Source organism: Geotrypetes seraphini, chromosome 15 (genome assembly GCF_902459505.1).
Source record: "Geotrypetes seraphini chromosome 15, aGeoSer1.1, whole genome shotgun sequence".
Lineage (NCBI taxonomy): Eukaryota > Metazoa > Chordata > Amphibia > Gymnophiona > Dermophiidae > Geotrypetes > Geotrypetes seraphini.
The window spans coordinates 59455954-59477012 of NC_047098.1; the positions used below are offsets into that span (position 1 = coordinate 59455954).

Below are 21059 nucleotides of genomic sequence, written 5' to 3' on the forward strand. Positions count from 1 at the left end.
TTATAATTTCGCTTATATGGTATTGATGTGTCCTTATATGTTTTACATTTTCATTACCATTTACTGAAAATTCATCAGTGTAGCTTACATATGTCACCAGGTTTCTATTTAATATGTTCAAGTCCTTCGGGCGCTTTCTTTAACCCGAGCTAAGTACCACACGTTTACAGCATCATAACTAGAGCAAAACCAAATTTACTATAAAATAAACAACAGTATAAATTATATATAACAAATAAAAAGGCTCGTAGAGAAAATAAGACAATATTCGATGATAGCCCAGTTACTGGTTCAACAACCATGATTTGCTCTGGCTGCTGACCTTGGGCACTTGAGAAATTAAGTCTTCGTCTCTATTTGTGAGCCGGTTCTACTTCTTAGTTTCATTGTTGGCTCAGCTTAGGAGTTTGAGTACGGATTCTCATTTTGATTGAGAGAGTTTATTAACATTTAAAATTGCCACGAAGTCATTGTCTGCACCTTCAGTGTAAAAAGTTGAAGAAGGCAATTGTGGTGTAACAAAAGGGTTTTACTTCTACTGAAAGCAATGGAAGTAAAACCCGGATGTCTCAATCCATCCTCCTCCTTTTTCTGAAGTCATAGGGTAGCCCTACAGACTCTGTCTCCTTTATTGAATGTGGTTATAAGCTACTGCTGTTGGATTTGTGCTAACCTTTAATAAAGATAGGCCCTGTTATAAAAATACCCTCTTAAAGTTAGGTGCCTAAACCTTTTGAAAACTCCTCCTCTGAATCGCTAGAGAAGCTGAACCGTTGTAAATGCGTGCTAGGTATAAAAACTTTATTTGTGCAGCACTGAAATTAGAAAGGACCTGTACGGTCTCAAAAGTCATTAACTGCAAATACTTTTTTTCTCTATTCTTTTATAAGTTGTCAATCCACTTTTCTCCAGAGACAATATAGCATCTGTGCAAACAAAGGCAAACTCTGTTTGCTCTATAGTTGCATTCTAAAGACCTGTTGGCAAAATAGTGCGATGTGTTTGTTAGCATGCATTGCTGCTTCTTCCCTGAATGACGATTGCCTGATCTTGCATTTAACAGTGGGGAAGTGACGGTGTGATTGTGAAAATCAGTTGATGACCCTCAGACAAAATCAGAAGGTAAACAAGCTCACCTAGCTCCTAGCTCACCGTGCCAGCCCTGAAACAGATTTTTTTTTTAGTTCAATCATAAGAACATAAGAACATAAGAAAGCCCTCACCGGATCAGACCGAGGTCCATCCAGTCCGGTGATCCGCACACGCGGCGGCCCATTCAAGTACTCCTGATTGGAGACCCAGTTATACCATAGCCCTCGATACAATTTGCAAGAAGGTGTGCATCCAACTTGCACTTGAATCCCAGAACAGTAATCTCTGTCACAACATCCTCCGGGAAAGCATTCCAAATTCCCAGCACGCGCTGTGTAAAAAAGAACTTCCTGACATTCGTCCTGAACCTGCTGCCACTCAGTTTCAGTCTGTGTCCTCTTGTCCGTTTCACATCCGAAAAAGTCAGCATGCTTCTTCTTGGTCGATTTTATCAAATCCCTTTATTATTTTAAAAGTCTCTATTAAATCCCCTCTCAGTCTTCTCTGCTCGAGGGTAAACAATCCCAATTTCCTAAGGCGCTCTTTGTAGCTCAAATTCTCCAATCCCTTGACAAGTTTCGTGGCTCTCCTCTGTACCCTTTCCAGCAGAATTATATCTTTCTTGAGGTATGGAGACCAGTGTTGGACACAGTATTCCAATTGCGGTCTGACCATTGCTCTATAAAGTGGCATTATTACATCTTCCGATCTACTCGTGATCCCCTTCTTAATCATTCCCAACATCCTGTTTGCTTTCTTCGCCGCGGCGGCGCATTGTGTCGAAGGCTTTAGGGTTCTGTCAATCAGTACCCCTAAATCCCTTTCTTGTTCACATTTTGTTAATGTCACCCCCAACATCTTATACTCGTGTTCTTTGTTTTTTTTTCTTAGATGCATCACCTTGCATTTGTTTATGTTAAAATTCATCTGCCACTTTGTTGCCCATGCTTCTAGCTTGGTCAGATCCTTCTGGAGTTCTTCGCAGTCCCTTTGAGAGTCAACAGCCCGACATAGTTTTGTATCATCTGGAAACTTTATTATATTGCAAGTTGTTTCCTCCTCCAGGTCATTTATAAAAATATTGAACATCTTTATTAGTATTTTAAAAGATTTAAGTAAATTATTCTGGCACACACGAAAGGTTCCCATACAATTAAAAGTACAGAGTGTTTGCTTTTCAATGCTTAAAACCAGCCAGCCAAAAATTAACAGTGGTGATTGTCTTGGTTTTCTCAGAAGGTGAGGGAGAGAGAAAACAGAGGACAAAGGTGGAGATACCGTACATGCCTGGGGGAGGAAAGACTGGAATTATGTGGGGAAACACTTGCATAGTCTGGATTGAATGAACCCTGAGAGTTAAAATTAAGATGGGTCCCTTTGTAGTCCATATGCCTCAAGGTAGTGGGGATTGGGGAAAGGGGAGAGGGGAGGGAGCATGCGTGGAAATTGAAGGATATCCGAGTAGAGTGTTTATGGGATTGGGGTTTTGCTGTGCTAGGCTAGGAGATACAGCATTAACATCCAGGGCCCAAATAGCAACAACCCTACCTATAAAAGGCAGTAACCTAGATCAGGGGTGTGAAACTCAATTACATAAGTGACCGAAATCCAAAATATAGATCAAGTCGCGGGCCAAATTTTTAAAAAAGATACTTATGGGACAATTTATTAAAGTATGCTAACCGATTTAGTGCGTGCTAAATGTGCACCTTAATAAAAGGACCCCTTAGTCTTAGTAGAAGTATAGGGTTACAACCTGTCCAACTTCACACCGGCTCTGTGATATAAACAAAATAAATATAAAAGACTTTTCCTCTCTCTTATAGGTCCTAGTTCATGCCTGCTGTCTAACACCAGCTCTGAAACAATTTAAACATGCTTAAGACCGATATAGAGGGAAGTTGTAAGGTCAAAGTTGATAGGCTGGACAAAGGACGAGGTTAAGAGAGGATATCCTGAGAGCTGGTTTAAATACAGGACCTTACGTTCCCATCTATCCAAAATAATAGAGCAAGGGTTTTCAACCCATTTCTGGAGGAATACTCAGCTAGTCTTGTTTTCAGAATATTCACAATCGAGTTTCAAGTTTATTTAAAATTTGTTATCCCGCTTCTAAATATGGGTAATACATAATGATCTCATTAACAGACATACATTATCATACAATAGGTTAGAGGGCCGAAATACAATAATAGGATAGGATAGAGAGACGTAAATTGTAAAACAAATAATAAGGAAGAGATTTCATCTGCGTAGTAAGGGAACTATAAATCAAATGAATATGTATGAGAGAGATCCGTTGTGAAGTTGATCTTTGGAAAACGTAAATTTGACCATGTGACCCCTCTGCTCCAGAGTCTTCATTGGCTCCCGGTTTATTTCAGAATTCAATTTAAATGCGCTTGTATGTCTTTCAAGATTCTACATGGTATCTTTATTCCCCTTAATCCTTTATTTTGGAATGTTTACAGATTCTCCTTTGCAAGAGGCATCCAACATTTCAAACTCTCCCTTCCCTCTAGGAAAGGGATTAAAGGAGTCAAGATCTTTAGTCAATCTTTGGTCTTTAAATTCTCTCAACTTTGGAATGATTGCACCTTTATTTATTTAATTTATTATTTATTTATAAGTTTATTCATTGTTACAACTTCACCCAATAGATTTCATAAGAAAAAAAAAGGTAATTTAAATTATAACTTCAAACAAGCAGACAATATTCATTTCTACCCCTTTATTTTAAGGAGTTCCAGTTTGTTTCAATTTTTTCGTAAATCTTTAAAAACTACTTAATTTGCCAAACATTTTGAAAATTAATTCTCTTGAAACCTTGTTATTATCTTTTCTAGTTTCTAGTTATCAATTGTAAATTTTTTTGTGTTTATTTTTGTGTTTTTATTTGTTAAGTTAACTATTGTAAACCAAGTCGAGCTTTCTTGGAATGATGTCTTGGTATATAAAACCAAGCCTTAGATTAGATTAGATCAACTGCTGTAAACCGAGTCGAGCCTTCTTAGAATGATGACTCGGTATATAAAGTTAAGTTTTAGATTAGATTAGATTAGATCTGCATGCATTGTCTACAGTGGCTGTAGATCTTGTCTCGAGGACTGGGATGAGAACTCCTGTGATAGAGGACCAAAAAGAGAACTCGACAATACTCACTAGATAAGAGGTGACATCTTGCAGGAAATTAAACACATAATTGATAGTAGAAGATATCTTTTGCTAAAGAGTAGTACAAGCAGGAAAAAGTGGGCTATTGGCATGTACTGTACCATATTACTATGAAAATGTTACTATATAACCATATTACTATGAAAATGTTACTATATAACCATAAACTACATCAGTTTGATGGATGAAATAGAGTATGCAATAATTGCAAGAAAATAATCATTTTATTGCATAGTTATAGTTCTGTTGACTTCTGCTGGGCACAGGACAGCAAACTGTGAAAATGACAATTCTTAAACAAGTATTGATTTGTTCCTTGCTTGAAGTGTTAATTAGTGTTGAAGAGGGCTTTCTAACGAAATAAATAGAAAAATATGTCTGCACTGTAGTCTGATAGTGATTCCGTATTTATTGTGCAGTACTATTCTGAAAGCTTTTTCCTACCAATCCTTCAGAAGAACAGTAAAGACTTATCTCTTCGATAAGTTTGTAACTTCATAATCATGGTGTTGTATCTCTATTGCTCTTTGTAACTTCGCTGCTTGTCAGTTGTCTCTTTTATTGTGAACTGCTTAGAACTGTTATGGTATTGCGGTATATAAAAATAAAGTTATTATTAAAGTTATTATTATTACATTAGTCTTTAGGCCCGTTACATTAACGAGTGCTAGAATAGATGTGGCCGCTTTCTGTCTGTCTGTCTGTCTTTCTTTCTTTTTCTCTCTTTCCTCAGCTGTCCACCACCACCCCTTCCTTGATCCCCCTGTCTAGCAACAGCCCTTCTCCCTTCCTTTTACCTCCCCCGTGTCCAGCAGAACCTCTTCCTTGCTCCCCCTGTCCAGCAGTAGGCCTCCCTTCCTGTTCCCTCCCTGACTCCCCTCAGAGTTCCTGCTGCTGCCGCCAGTGCCGCTGCTGCTGCTCCTCTTCCTCCGCCACCCGTCGCCTCGCGGCAATTCCCCGGTCCCAGTCCCCTCAGAGTTCCTGTTCTGTGCCAGTGCCGCTGCTCCTCTTCCTCCGACACCCGTCGCCTAGCGGCAATTTCCCGGTCGCACTCCCCTCAGAGTTCCTGCTCCTGCCACCAGTGCCGCTGCTTCTCCTCCGCCGCCACCCGTCGGCCTGCGCCGCCTCTGTCGTTGCTGCCTCTCTGCGCTCCGGAGGCCCCGGGGAATTCTTCCCAAGCTAATAGAACCCTAAGCACGCATGCGCACTCCTACCTGCCACGGACCTACGGATCACGGATCACGCAGGTAGGAGTGCGCATGTGCGCTTAGGGTTTTATTATTAGTGATAAACTGTTCCTGCATTAGCTAGATTGGGCACGAGTACAGTATCCCAGTTTAAAAAGAAACCCATTTCCCATTCCTTGCTGTGGAAAGTGACCTACCTAGGAGAGCAACTCAGAGCTGAAGGAGTCTGTTTGCCCTGACGCAACACTTGAAAACATAGATATGTCGGCAAATGGCTCTACCATGCTGAAATAAGATAAGTTTTGCTATTTTTGAATATTTCAGTTTAAAGCATCAGAACGATAAAACTAATTTTGATAAACAATATATAAATGACTAAGATGAACTTACAATGTTTTTTGAATGTATGAGGAAGTGATCTTTGACCAGATTTGCCTATATGAACTTTTATTGACAATGGTCACATCTGAGAAGTTCTTAAAAAGAGCATTTAAGTTGGTACAGTAGGATATACTTGTGTGTGTGGCTACCTAGGGTAAAGTCATGTATTCAGATTGAAGAGCTAATATTTTGGATCTGTTCCATGTAGGGTTACCAATTTTTACTTTCGTAAAATCCGGACCCCTAGACCTGCCTGCAGGCCCGCCAAATTCCACTCATCCCCGCCCCGTTACACCCCAATTGAGCAGGGATTGTCTCTGCATGTTTAATGTACAATGCTGCGTATGATTAGTAGTAGTAGTAAGGTTTGATATGTAAGAATGTTTACCATAGAGAATGAAATGGGGACAAATTTGTCCCCGTCCCCAGGGGAACTCAATTTCCCGGTCTCGCCCCTGCAAGTTTTGTTCCTGTCCCTGCCCCATTTCTGTAAGCTCTGCCTTAATCGCATAAGCCTCGAACAGTCGTGATTTTAAAGTGTTAGAGGCTTGTGCAGATGAGGACGGAGCTTGCAGGGATGGGGCAGGGATAGAAAAGAGCTCACGGGACAGGACGGGAAAATGAGTTCCCGTGGGAATGGAGAAAAATTTGTCCCCGTGTCATTCTCTACTTGGGAGAACAGGATAGAAAAATGAATAAATAAATAGTGTGAAAAGTTCCAGCCTCTTATAATCAGACCAGAGCTGGTGTTGTGACATCACAATGCCTCTTTCCACCAATGCCTAAGAGCCAACCTCATCAGTGATGTCACAATGGCTTGATTGTCCTTTACTTGGCTCAATTTTACTACATTTTGATTTCTTGAGTGGTGCAGTGTAGAGAATGGCATGGGGACAATTTTTCTCCCATCCCCATAGGAACTCAATTTCCCCATTCTGTCTCCATGAGTTTTGACGCTGTCGCTGCACCCTGCCCCATTCCTGTAAGCTCTGCCTTAACTGCACAAGCCTCAAACACTTATGATTTTAAAGTGCAGATGAGGCAGAATTTGCAGGAATGGGGCAGGAACAGGAAAAGAACTCGTCGGAATGGGACGGGACAATGAGTTTCTGTGGGGACCCGTGTCATTCTCTAGTTTGGCATACCTTTTAGTTTGGAGTGCTAGTCTTGATGCCTTTCCTTGCAGAATCCAGTTCTCAGGTGTGGTTCTCCATCACTTGCTTTGAGCTCCATAGGGGGAGCCACTTTCTGCTAGGTGGCATTTGCAGTATAAGTATTTCCCTCTGCCATGTTGAGTGGGAAAACAGGGACTAGTTGAGAGTGGGATTTCTGATTCATTTCCACTTCCAATAAATTCCCAAGAATTGACTGCAAATTTATATAAAGACCACAGTGGTTCCAGATGTTGTTGATGGTGGTCTTGCTCTCTCCTCTGCCCACTCTTTTCATCTGCTTTGTGCTCTACGGTTGACTAAGAACAATTTAAACTGGGAGTAGGGGGAACAGTTTAGAGTGGTTTAAGTTCCTGTTCAACATAAGAACATAAGCAGTGCCTCCGCCGGGTCAGACCACAGGTCCATCCAGCCCAGCAGTCCGCTCCCGCGGCGGCCCAAAACAGGTCAAGACCTGTCTGAATCATCAGAAGGGGCTCCCTTGCCACCTTGGTTTCCCATTTAAGTCCTGCCTTCCTATCGTAGTCCTAGCCCTCCGGTCCTGCACATGCACGACCAGGTTAGTTTATACTCATTACCTGATTAACTTCCTATACTTGTGTTACATCCCAGCTCCTCCCTCAGTATCCCACGATCCCTTTATCCCTCAGGAATCCATCCAATCCCTGTTTGAATCCTTGTACCGTATTCTGCCTGATCACTTCCTCCGGTAGCGCATTCCAAGTGTCCACGACCCTTTGGGTGAAAAAAAACTTCCTTGCATTTGTTTTGAACCTGTCTCCCTTCAGTTTCTCAGAATGCCCCCTCGTATTTGCTGTCCCCTTCAGTCTGAAGAATCTGTCCCTATCCACCTTCTCTATGCCCCTCATGATCTTGAAGGTCTCTATCATATCTCCCCTGAGCCTCCTTTTCAACCCTTCTTACGTGGTTAAAAGTGGAAACATGTTTTCTAATTTCTGGCGTCCGCTTTGTAGAGTTCCTCAGGGCTCTTCCCTGTCCCTTGTTTTGTTCAACACATTCATGTGTTGTAAATTCTGACCTGTATCAATAAGATCGAGTCAAGGTCCCATAACTTGTTAAAATTGATTTCTGCAAGAATGAACATCTTATGGCTGGGCAATAGTTTTCCAACTGCCCTACCTCTCACTCCTTTGAATAATGGTGAAACTTTGATTACTGTAAATGCTTCCAAAGCTTTGGTCTTCATATTAGATTCAGTTTTGATGGGTGAAACCCATATTTCCAACTTATATAAGAAGTGTGGGGTTTTTTTCCCCCTAAACTGAAACAGCTTCTATGAAAGTCAATTTTCTGTGTTAGTTCAAGGTCTAGTTATTTCTCAACTTGACTATTCTAACTCTCAATTTTCAGGGATTTCAGATTGTCTTATGAAAAAGTTGCTATTCTTGTAAAATACTGCAGTCAAGACTGATTTTCAGAAGGAAAAAGTTTGATCACACCTCCCTGTTGGCTTCTGTCCATTGGCTTCCTGCCAAAACACAAGTAATGTTCAAATTGGCTTATTTTGAGTTCAGAATTTTAAGTGCCCCAGAAAATTTATCCCAGCTAGTAACGTCTCATAGAATTAGAGACTCCTATAAATTGATTTTTCCATCTTTTAAGGATATCCGATATACAAAGATTTTAGAATGATCATTTTCTTATAAAGTTATTGAGAATGGGAATGATCTCCCTCTATCAGTAAAGAAGCAATCATCTTATGGTGCCTTTTGAAAATAACTTAAGAGCTAACCTGTAACCTGTTCTGAACTCGTTGAGGAGAACGGGATAAAAATATTTGTTTAAAATATTTTTTGATTGATTCTTAATTTTGAGGTCTCTTTCTCCACGTAGGCTTTTGTGCATTTGAATCTCTCCCACATATTAATATTTTGAATGTATTTCGTCTTGCATTTTGCGGGCATGCCAGGGGCAAAGTCAGCAGATGGCCAGTAAAGTGTCACTTAATGCACCAAGATCACCGCATAAAAGTCAGTGCTGCATAACTGGTTAAGTACCGAATATTGTACTTAACCAGCTATGCTTTTTAGCCAACTCTGCAAACCCAGAAATTCAACGTTGAAGCCCAGATATGTCCTGGCATTGAATTTCTGAGCATAATGCTGACAGCAGTCATCTAGATGGCAGCACCACCAGCTGTATATCAACCCCATTGGTGTTTAGATGAGACATTTACGCCTGTACCTTACACTATGCTCTAAGTTGTCTGCAGAAATGTTGGTTCTGGCCATGCTCCGCTCTTGTAACAATTACATGTAATGCAAAACGAGCATGTAATTATAGGATAGTAGTTATGTGCACTACTACCATTTATGCACGGATGTGTATTTTTACCCGCATGGATGGCAGAACTCTATACATTTATGTGAGCACTTTGGCCCAAATTCTATATATGGCATCCTAAGTTGTTTGTGCAAATCGGGTCTCTTGCCCCTCCTTCTCTCTCCATCCCAATTCCATCGAGTATCCTACCCCCTCTCCCTCTACCCCAATTCTGTTGAGTAGCCTGCCCCTCTTTCTCCCTCCACCCCAATTCCATCGAGTATCCTGCCCCCACTCCCTCCACCCCAATTCCATCAAGTCTCTTGCCCCTCTTTTTCCTTCTACCCCAATTCCATCGAGTATCCTGCTTCCCCTCCCTCCACCCCAATTCTATTGAGTAGCCTGCCCCCTCACCACTGCTGCTGCTTTCCCACATACACTTGATGGAATATAATAAAGCTCAAGTGCCACTCAATCTCTTCCCCTTGATTGCATATCTCCCCCCCCCCTTCCCCTCACCTTCGAGGTCGCCTTTCCAAATCACAGTTTCCTTTTTCAGCGTGGCCTCAGCGCAGCTGTCATTTTCATAAGTTGTGTGCGGCTACTCAGCCTGAAGCTTCCCCTCTGATGCAACTTCCTGTTTCCGCCTGGGCAGATTGCATCAGAGGGAAAGCTTTGAGCCGGGCAGCCACACGCAACTTATGAAAATGGTAGCTGCGCTGAGTCCCGGCTGAAAAAGGAAACTGTGATTTGGAAAGGGGACCACGAAGGTGAGGGGAAGGGGGGAGATGTGGCAACAAGGGGAACAGATGCCCAGACCGTGGGGCCCCCTTGTGCTGTGGGGCCCAGGGCAACTGCCCTGTTTGCTACCCCTTAACGCTGGCCCTGATGCCCCTAAATGTTATGCTGCCTATGGTTGTTAAGCAGAATTCTATATATAGTGAGAGCATTGTGTAGAAACATAGAAACATGATGGCAGATAAATGCCAAATGGCCCATCCATTCTGCCCATCCACAGCATCCACTAGCTCCTCCTCTCACTATAGGCTACATAAATACATCTGAAAACCAGCCCAAGTCGGCACTTGGTCATCCTAAAAGACAGGTCGTCCAAGTGCCGATTATCAAAATAGCTTTTTGGACATATTCAGGGATATTTTAGGCCTGTGAATCCTGCTGTGCACCCAGAGCTAAAAGGGGAGTTTGGGGAGGAGTGGTTAGGGTGGGATAAACAAAGATTTGATGAGACTGCTTAGACAAAACTTATATGTTGTGAGTTAGATGATGTAAAGTGCCCAAAAGATACCCAAAGTAACTTTAGGGACAAAGTAAAGACACCCTAACTCACACCCCAGGTTCACTGACCCTGTCGCATACCCACAAATTCAGAATAAAAATGTACATATCTGTCTCCGGAACATCATTCATTCAATTTTCTATACCGTTCTCCCAGGGGAGCTCAAAACAGTTTTACATGAATTTATTCAGGTACTCAAGCATTTTTCCCTGTCTGTCCCAGTGGGCTCACAGTCTTATCTAATATACCTGGGGCAATGGGGGGATTGGGTGACTAGCCCAGGATTACAAGGAGCAGCATGGATTTAAACTGACAACCTCAGGGTGCTGAGGCTGTAGCTTTAACCACTGCACCACTCTAGAAATCAAAATGTAGTAAAAGTGAGCCAGGTAAAGGACAATCGAGCCATTGTGACATCACTGATGAGGTTGGCTCTTAGGCATTGGTGGAATGAGGCATTGTGACATCACTGATGAGGTTGGCTCTTAGGCATTGGTGAAATGAGGCATTGTGACATCACTGATGAGGTTGGCTCTTAGGCATTGGTGGAATGAGGCATTGTGATGTCACAATACCAGCTCTGGTTCTCAGAGGCTGAAACTTTTCACACTATTTATTCAATTTTCTACCCTGTTCTCCCAGGGGAGCTCAAAACAGTTTTACATGAATTTATTCGGGTACTCAAGCATTTTTCCCTGCCTGTCCCAGTGGGCTCACAATCTATCTAATGAACCTGGGACAATGGGGGGACTTGCCCAGGGTTCAAGCCCACCACCTCTACCGGGAGACTATTCCATACATCTACCACCCTTTCTGTATAAAGTATTTCCTTAGATTACTGCTGAGTCTATCACTTCTAACTTCATCCTATGCCCTCTCATTCCGGAGTTTGCTTTCAATCGAAAGAGATTCGCATTTATGCCACATAGGTATTTAAATGTCTATAGAATTGTGTTAAACACTGTGCTGATCAGTGCTGATTTTTTTGTGCCCTGAGGTCCTAATTCTATACTTGGCATCTAACTCCTAGGCAACGTTTGGCATGGTTATCAATCATTTGCTAGGCGCTGTTTCTAGAATCGTACTTAGCAGCGCCTAAGCATTCTTAGAGTTGGATTTTAGGACTCACTGCCTCTTTCTTGGCCTAAATGAGTGGCCTAAGTCAATCCACTCGCAAACTCTGCGCTGAATCTGTCCCAAATTCTGCCCACTTGCTGGTGTAGGTGCCTCAGTGTAGAAGGCAACCTTGAAGTGGTAGGTGCCTATAGCGTTAGGCGTCTGTTGGCTAATTAATTTTTTATGGTTTTTTAAAAATTGGTTTTTAATGGCTCTTTGAATTATCATCACAGATTAGGCCAATTAAAAAAACCTATTAGGCACTTAGATCGGCTAAGAACATCAGTATAGGTGCCTAACTGTAGGTGTCTTTCATAAAATAGGGTCTTACCCCCTCCCCTCCTTTTACTAAGCTACAGTAGAGGTTTCAACTATGGCCTGGCTGCTCCGACATTCATAGAATTCCTGTGAACGTCGGAGCAGCATTGGAGCATTTAGTGCCCCGGACCATGGTAGAAACCTCTACCATGGCTTAGTAAATGAGGTTTAACATGGATAAGTGTAAAGTGATGCATGTCGGTAACAAAAATCTTATACACGAATACAGGATGTCTTGTGCAGTTCTTGGAGAGACCCCCCAGGAAAGAGACTTAGGTGTATTGGTCAACAAGTTGATGAAGCCAGCCGCACAATGTGCGGCAGCAGCGAAAAGAATGAATAGAATGCTAGGAATGATTAAGAAGGGGATCACAAACAGATCGGAGAAGGTTATCATGCCGCTGTACCGGGCCATGGTACGCCCCCACCTTGAGTATTACGTCCAGCACTGGTTGCCGTACATGAAGAAGGACATGGTACTACTTGAAAGGGTCCAGAGAAGAGCAACTAAAATGGTTAAGGGGTTGGAGGAGTTGCCGTACCGTGAGAGATTAGAGAAGCTGGGCCTCTTCTCCCTTGAAAAGAGGAGACTGAGAGGGGACATGATCGAAACATTCAAGATAATGGAAAGAATAGACTTAGTAGATAAAGACAGGTTGTTCACCCTTTCCAAGGTAGAGAGAACGAGAGGGCTCTCTCTAAAATTAAAAGGGGATAGATTCCATACAAACGTAAGGAAGTTCTTCTTCACCCAGAGAGTGGTAGAAAACTGGAACGCTCTTTCGGAGGCTGTTATAGGGGAAAACGCCCTCCAGGGATTCAAGACAAAGTTAGACAAGTTCCTGCTGAACTAGAACGCACGCAGGTAAGGCTAGTCCCTTCTCTAAAAATAGTAGGCACAAGAAGAAACGAAATGTTCTCCGTTTTAGCACATCAAACTTGGAATGACCTGCCCCTCTATATAAGAAAAGAAAAAGACCTCAATTCCTTTAAAAAATCTTTAAAAACCTTTTTATTTAAAGATGCTTTTATTATTTAAAGATTTAAAATTCTGTTTAAAAAATTTTTTGTTTTTCAAGCTCAAAATTTTAATCTTCTAAATATATTTTTTGCCCCTTCCCTATGTGTTTACCTTTAATGTTTCTTCCATCTTAGATTGAGAAAATTGTAACTGTGCCCCTTTTTCCCTAATGTACCTAGTTAGTGATGTAACCCCTTAAGTTCTAACACTGTATGTTATAAATTTTTGCTCTTTAAAAAATTTTGTTAAGAGTTTTTGTTTTTAATATTGTTTGTTATCTTATATGATGTTTTAAATTGTACATCGCTTAGAAAGTGTTATAGGCGATTCATCAAATAAAATTGAACTTGAACTTGAACTAGTCTATCAGGAGACTTAACCGTTGTGAGCTCCGTTGGATGTTTAAACTTAATTCCATGTCCCCTAATGGTTTGAATGAAACATCGGATTGGCTAGCCCAAGCAGATTTGTAGGAAGTGTCAGTTCCCTTTAAAAGAAATTCAGGTAGTGTCAGCACTTTTTTTCCAGGATATGACGTCATAGGGGTGGGATTATTTAAAGCCTCAGATTCAGTCAGTTACTACTACTATTTTTGGATACGGGTAGACGGTATGCTGTTCTTTGTTAATACTAAGGTAAGACCTTAGATAGTATTATATATATATTTTTGGGGTCAGTGTTTTGAAATTTCCCCTGACTCTTGCTTAGTTTTTTAATTATGTTTTTGTTCTTTTTTGCTTCTAGTTCCCCTTGTCGCCTTGACAAAGATCTCGAAACGCGTTGGCGTTCGGGGAAATAGTTTGCAGCTGAATGCTAGCAAAAAAGTTAAGTACATCTAATATGCTTAAGAAAAACAAGTTATAAGATTAAAAATAAGAAAAATATATATATAAGAAATTAAGAATAAGAAAAAGATATATATAAAATTAGGTGGTGGAGGTACCTTGGGACAAATGAGGAATTTACCCATCCAAACTATGTTGTTTGGAGGGCTGTCTGATATCCCTTAGGTCCTCTTTCAAACCTTTCAGCCGGTATAAATGAAATTCTGGCTTTGGTATATGGACTGAATCTGTTGCTGTGAGAGTTTGCGTTTGTCTCAGTTAGGGCACTGACTTAAGGGCCGTCGTGGGAGCGGACTGCTGGACATGATGGACCACTGGTCTGACCTAGCAGCAGCAATTCTCATGTTCTTATGTAGTAACAGAGGACCTTAGTGTGTAAACTTAAGTAACATGATATGGAATGATGGGTCAAATGTTTTGTGGGTGTCAGCTAGTCAGAATGAAATGTTCTTGCATTGAAACAGCAGGAAAAAAAGACAAATAAAACAACGCAGGAGCAAAAATTTAGTTTATCCGGATTTGAGGCTTCTCATTTTTATCGGCAGAGGAAGTAAAGTCAAAGTTGATAAAACCTCCGTTTGAAAGAAAAAAACATTTCAGGAATGATCTAGTGTTACCTTTTTGTTTTGTTCCAAGGCTTTAATATTTTCTAAAAGGCTAAAGCAGAGAACTCATATTAAAGAGGCCTTGTTATGATTTATTGTTTCAAATAACACTAGGCCAAAACACATTAGCACAGGAAATCATTTTTGTGTAATTACCGTAAACATGCGATTATGCCCTTCACTGAGTGCAAACAATGAAGCCAGCAGGCGTCTGTGTTATTTAAACAAAAGTTGGTTAAAAACCCTCTTCTGAAGAACTAAAATGGGGTGTGGGGCTGTGGGCTCCGCTGTGTTCTTCCAAAGGGCAAAGAGCCTAAGGAATAGGGAGAGGGTTACTGCAGCTAACGATATATTTCACTTCCTAGATATATGCAAAGACAAATTGTATGTAAACTGATCTCTGGCTACTTTGTGACTAGGACGGAGAAAAGTTTCACAGATTCCTGCCCTGCACAGAGGGAAGCATGAACTATACTTCACACCAGAGAAGCAGAGCCAGATTTAAGCCATATGCAAGACAGATTCTTACTAGAGAATGACATGGGGAAATCATTTTCCCGTCCTGTTCCCATGAGTTCTTTTCCTGTTCCTACCCCTGCCCCATTTCTACAAGCTCCGCCTTCATCTGCACAAGCCTCAAACACTTTAAAATCATAAGCATTCAAGGCTTGTGTTTCCTAGCTCTTTATCTAGACAGTCAAATTTTCAGGATATCTATAATGAATATGCATTATATAGATTTGCATAAAAGACTTAGACTATGCAAATCTGACTCATGCATATTCAATATGGATATCCTGAAAAAACCTGGCTGTGATTCCCTGGATATGCTTCCAGGGAATGACTGGAAGCCACAGTCCTAGTATGTCCAACATCTGTTTTGCCAGGCAGAAAAAATGGTATATTTGGGTTACGATGCCGATGCCGATCGATAGCACACGGTGTATATGAGATTTGGTATTCTTCAATGATTGACCTTTTAGTCTGATCCAATTGAGTGCCAGAGTACTGTGTATCTCATCCATCCCGTTTTTTAAGACTCCTGAGGCAGGCCTGAAGGCCGAAACATGTACACGTCGAGTCATTGAATCGTGAATGTTTTCATTTAGATGTTTTGAACAATAAAGATCTTCATATCATCAGACGGATTGGAGGACACTTTTTTTCAAGTGCACATCTCTCTGATTTGGACAATTCCACTCTGGTTTGTTAAATATTCTTATTCACTCCTTGGTGATTTCTAAAATAGACTATTGTAATGCACTCTTTAAAGGAATACCATTGAATGAAATTAAACGTCTTCAAATTATTCAAAATGTTTCCATTAAATTTTATAACCAAATCTAGAAAGTTTGATCATGTTACACCTCTTTTAAAAAATGCGCATTGGCTTCCAGTTATTCATCGGATAACATATAAACTTTGCTTGCTCACTTTTAAGTCTCTTCTCAATAAAACTCCAGCATTTATATATAAATTATTAATTCCATACTATCCAAACAGAGCTTTAAGATCTAATGAACAAAATTTACTAACTATTCCTTCGCTTAAGATTATCAATACAAGACGGCAGTTTATTTTTTCGGTAACCGCTCCACAGACTTGGAACGCCCTCCCAATTTATTTACGAAAGGAGCATGATCTGGGAAAATTCAAAAGTAATCTAAAAACATGTCTCTTTAGAGATGCCTTTGGTGTTTAATCTAATAATCCTTAGGCCAATGATTTTACTGTATTATATTATGCTTTCATTTGTTTCCCTCGTGTACTTTTCCTTTTTTTGTTCTGCTTTTCTATATTGAATTGTATTTCGCATCCCCTTTTTACCTTATGTTATGAATATGATGAATTAATCTTTAACCCTATGTTATTGTTTAAAGTTTGTATTGTATTGTTTCCCACTGAATGTATTTTAAATTGTTCATCGCTTAGAATTATGATTAAGCGATTAATCAAAAGAACCATTAAACTTGAAACTTGAATCATATCTCCCCTGTCCCTCCTTTCCTCTAGGGCAGGGGTAGGGAACTCCGGTTCTCGAGAGCCGTATTCCAGTCGGGTTTTCGGGATTTCCCCAATGAATATGCATTGAGAGCAGTGCGTGCACATAGATCTCATGCATATTCATTGGGGAAATCCTGAAAACCCGACTGGAATACGGCTCTCGAGGACCGGAGTTTCCTACCCCTGCTCTAGGGCAATGGTGTCAAAGTCCTTCCTCGAGGGCCGCAATCCAGTCGGGTTTTCAGGATTTCCCCAATGAATATGCATGAGATCTATTTGCATGCATTGCTTTCATTGTTTGCTAATAGATCTCATGCATATTTATTGGGGAAATCTTGAAAACCCGACTGGATTGTGGCCCTCAAGGAGAGACTTTGACACCCCTGCTCTAGGGTATACATAGTCAGAGCTTCCAGTCGCTCCTCATACGTCTTCTGGCATAAACCTCCTACTATTTCATTGCCTTATTTCATTAAGTGCCAATATGCAGAAACAAAATTCTATGTTTTGCCATTGTTTCATATCCATGTCATTTTCTTCTTGGCTGGGCTGAGAACTTTTCAATACCCTCTCGTATTAGGAGCATAACGATACATAGAGCATCTAGGTCAGAGAGGTAAAGTAGGTGCAAGTATTACAAACGTGTGAAAAGTTATTAAATTATCACCAAATGTGTTTTGTTTCTTTTTCGCATTTGACTTCCTTGTATAGTGTAGAGGGGCATTTTCGATATGATGTGTTTTTGCTAAGTGCGCCTATCTTTTAGAACCATTAAAAAAAAAAAAAATCCAAAGGAAAAACATACAAAACGAGCCATTGGGATATAGGAGGGGCCACACAGACAATCTAGCAAAGCAGTGGGACACCCTCGGGGGCATTGCAGTAAACTTCACATAAAAAGTCCCAGGTCCACATCTCACCAGAATCTTATGGTGAGCCCTCTAAAACAGTGTTCTTCAACTACCGGTCCATGGACCAGTGCCGGTCCACAGAAATTTCCTGCCAGTCCACAGGGCCAGCACGTGCATCAGGCCCAAAACAGTGTTCTTCAACCGCCAGTCCACGGTGCGATCGATGCGGCGTTATCTTCGAGCCAGCTCCCTCTTCCTCACTGATTCAGTGCACAAAGCCACGGGCAGTGGCTCCTATGGGCATCCTGCGCCTGAACCGGAAGCCTTCTCTCTGATATTGCAACATCAGAGGGAAGGCTTCCAGATGAGGCACGGGACGTGCAAGGTGCAATTAGTACTATTATGGGGGCGGGGTCTGGGGTGGACATTGGATAGAGACTTAGCCCAGTGTTCTTCAACCGCCGGTCCACGGACCGATGCCGGTTCACAGAATAATTTTTTTTTATTTCTGCTGGTCCATAGGTGTGAAAAGGTTGAAAAACACTGCTCTAAAACTCACTCAAAATCTATTGCACCCAACTGCACACCACAGCAATAGCACTTATGCCTGCAGGTGTCACCTATACGTGGGTACAGTAGGTTTTGGGTGGGTTTTGGAGGGCTCACATGTTCCACCACAAATGTACTAGTTAAAATGGGTTATGGGTTGGGTCCCCATCTCTATAATAATAATAATAATAATAACTTTATTTTTGCATACCGCCATACCCAGAAGAGTTCTGGGCGGTTCACATTAGTTAGAACAAATTACAAGTGGTTACATGGCAAATTGATCATAGAGTTGAGAACAGCAAGGAGAAAGAAGTTATGAGTGGGTACATACTGAAATTGATCATAGAGTTGTGAACAGCAAGGAGAAAGTAGTTACAAGTGGTTACATTCCAAATTGATCATAGATTTGTGAACAGCAAGGAGGAAGAAGGGGGGGAGAGGAGGGAGACGGGGGGGGGAGAAGTTTCGGTAGGAGGGAGGAGGAGGATTGAAGAAGGGGCATTAAGGGTCTTGGTCTCGGAATAGGTGGGTTTTAAGTGCTTTTCTGAAGTCGAGGTAGTTGTGGGCTTTGAGGACCATTTGGGTCAGCCAAGGGTTTAGTTTGGCAGCAACCATTAAGCTACTCCAGGAACCTGTCCAAAAGGATTGGCCATAACATTTAAAGCAGTCATACAGGCTGGTATATACAGTTTTATTCACATCTTTGAGGGGTGTGAGGGGGTTAATGATCACTGGAGGAGTGAGGGCAAGGTCATGTCTCCAGGCGTCATCTGGCCAGTTTTGGCATCTTTTTGGTACTTATTCATTATTGAAACAAGTCTAGCTGCCCTGGCTGTTTTCGACAATATTTCATTATTGCAGAAAAATGTCCACATCATAATCCCGCCCTGATCCTTTGCAATCCACACCTCCAACGTGCCCTTTTGAAATTTTGCAGGCAAACGACATAGGAAATCATCTCTAAAATGGATTTTGAAAATAGCAATTTGGGCGTTTTGGCGAGAAGTACATCCATCTGCCCCTTTATGCCACCTTTTGGACATTTTTCTCTTCGGAAAATGAGCCCCTTAGCATATTTGTACCTTAAAGGACCTTTTTACTAACTTGCATTAAGAGCTTAGCACAGAGCAAATGCTGGCGCAAAGCTGTGTGATGCTTAACATTGCAGCTACCGTTTTGAGGCCGGATCTGCAGCAGGCAGGAACCCATGGGCATTGTTCTAGCCCAGGGGTGTCCAACCTTTTGGCTTCCCTGGGCCGCGTTAGTCGAAAAAAATGTTTCTGGGGCCGCGCAAACGCTGCAGCAAGACAGAGGAGGGAGTCGGCAAGACGGTAAACACCCGGGGGCAGCAAAGAAAAACACTGCATCACCCTCGACCGGGGCCGCACAAAATACTTCACGGAGCCGCTTGCGGCCCTTGGGCCGCAGGTGGGACACCCCTGCTCTAGCCCATAACACTCGTAAGAATATAAGAATTGCCACTGCTGGGTCAGACCAGTGGTCCATCGTACCCAGCAGTCCGCTCACGCGGTGGCCCTCTGGTCAAAGACCAGCGCCCTAACTGAGACTAGCTCTACCTGCGTACATTCTGGTTCAGCAGGAACTTGTCTAACTTAGTCTTGAATCCCTGGACGGTGTTTTCCCCTATGACAGACTCCGGAAGAGCAATCCAGTTTTCCACCACTCTCTGGGTGAAAAAGAACTTCTTTAAGTTTGTATGGAATCTATCCCCTTTCAATTTTAGAGAGTGCCCTCTCATTCTCCCTACCTTGGAGAGGGTGAACAACCTGTCCTTATCTACTAAGTCTATTCCCTTCAGTACCTTCAGTGTTTCGATCATGTCCCCTCTCAATCTCCTCTTCTTGAGGGAGAAGAGGCCCAGTTTCTCTAATCTTTCACTGAACGGAAACTCCTCCAGCCCCTTAATCATCTTAGTCGCTCTTCTCTGGACCCTACCAGGGATCTTTAAGCTGGACCCAGGGATGGAAGGGGTTTGGGATTAGAGAGGAGGGCTCTCATAACTGTCTTAAGTGAGAAACGGCTGAATATCAGCTGGGTCCTACATATGCTCCGGCGATCAGCTGAGTATGAATTATCCTCGAGTATTCAGTGCCAGTGTCCGGCCATGCCCTGCAATGAATAGCTGTGACAAATTCTGCCTGCAGCAGGCTGAATGTTCTCGACCAAGTTATTTTCTCTGTCATTTTTCCTCCTTAAGAAAACCACAGCAGTGTAATTCTTGATATATTATTCTGTCATTGTAGATATTATTCAAACGTATCAAAAGTAATCTGAATTTAGTGGTTCCTTGATTTTGCTTGCAGCTTGCATGATACTTTGCTTGATAGGATAAAACAGATCTCACATATGTTATTAACATTAAATCATTGCTTTGCATCTATTCTGGTTGTGCTAACCGTTCTGCCTTGACAACATACTACCACTGCTTATCATTTCTACATACGCAGCACCATACAATCTAGTCAAGACAGACAAACTGGACAAGAGGGTGCATTTAAATACAGTAAAACCTTGGATTGCAAGTAACTTGGTTTGCAAGCGTTGTGCAAGACAAGCAAAACATTTTATTAAATTTTAACTTGATATTTAAGCAATATCTTGCAGTATAAGTACATACAGTATACACGCGTCACAGTATTCGCGCTTCCAGAGGCTGTGGTAGACAGGAGCACGTTAAAAGGCTTCAAAGAAGGTTTGGATAAATTCCTAGAAGACAAAGGGATTGAGGGGTATAGATAGGTATAGACCACTACTCAGGCAATGGGCCTGATGGGCCGCCGCGGGAGCGGACTGCTGGGCGAGATGGACCTCTGGTCTGCCTCCGCGGAGGCAACTTCTTATGTTCTTATGTTCTTATCATCACAACTGAGCCAATGGTTTTTTTCTCTCTCTGACGCTGCAGGAGTGTAGTGATTGTTCTAAATGAGTGAGGTCTTGCAATCCAAGTTCGTATTAAAGTTTGTGGGTTGTGGAACGGATCGCCTTGAGTTTCCATTATTTCCTAAGGGGAAATTCGCTTTGATAGACGAGTGCTTTGGATTACAAGCATGCTTCTGGAACAAATTATGCTCGCAAACCAAGGTTTTACTGTACATAGTAACATAGTAAATGACGGCAGATAAAGACCAGTCTACCCAACC

General features: G+C 41.8%; 1 protein-coding gene across 3 annotated transcripts in view; it reads left to right on the forward strand.

The window, feature by feature from the left end:
* The window catches only part of GALNT17 (polypeptide N-acetylgalactosaminyltransferase 17), a 361915-nt gene that overhangs the window by 34594 nt on the left and 306262 nt on the right, over positions 1–21059 (forward strand). For 2 of the 3 annotated variants that reach the window (XM_033921217.1, XM_033921216.1), the window contains exon 3: positions 13786–13866. The exons of the other annotated variant lie outside the window; for it this stretch is intronic. In XM_033921217.1, the coding sequence (XP_033777108.1) occupies positions 13786–13866 (81 nt within the window). The remainder of the gene's footprint in view (positions 1–13785; positions 13867–21059) is intronic. 3 annotated transcript variants of the gene reach the window in all.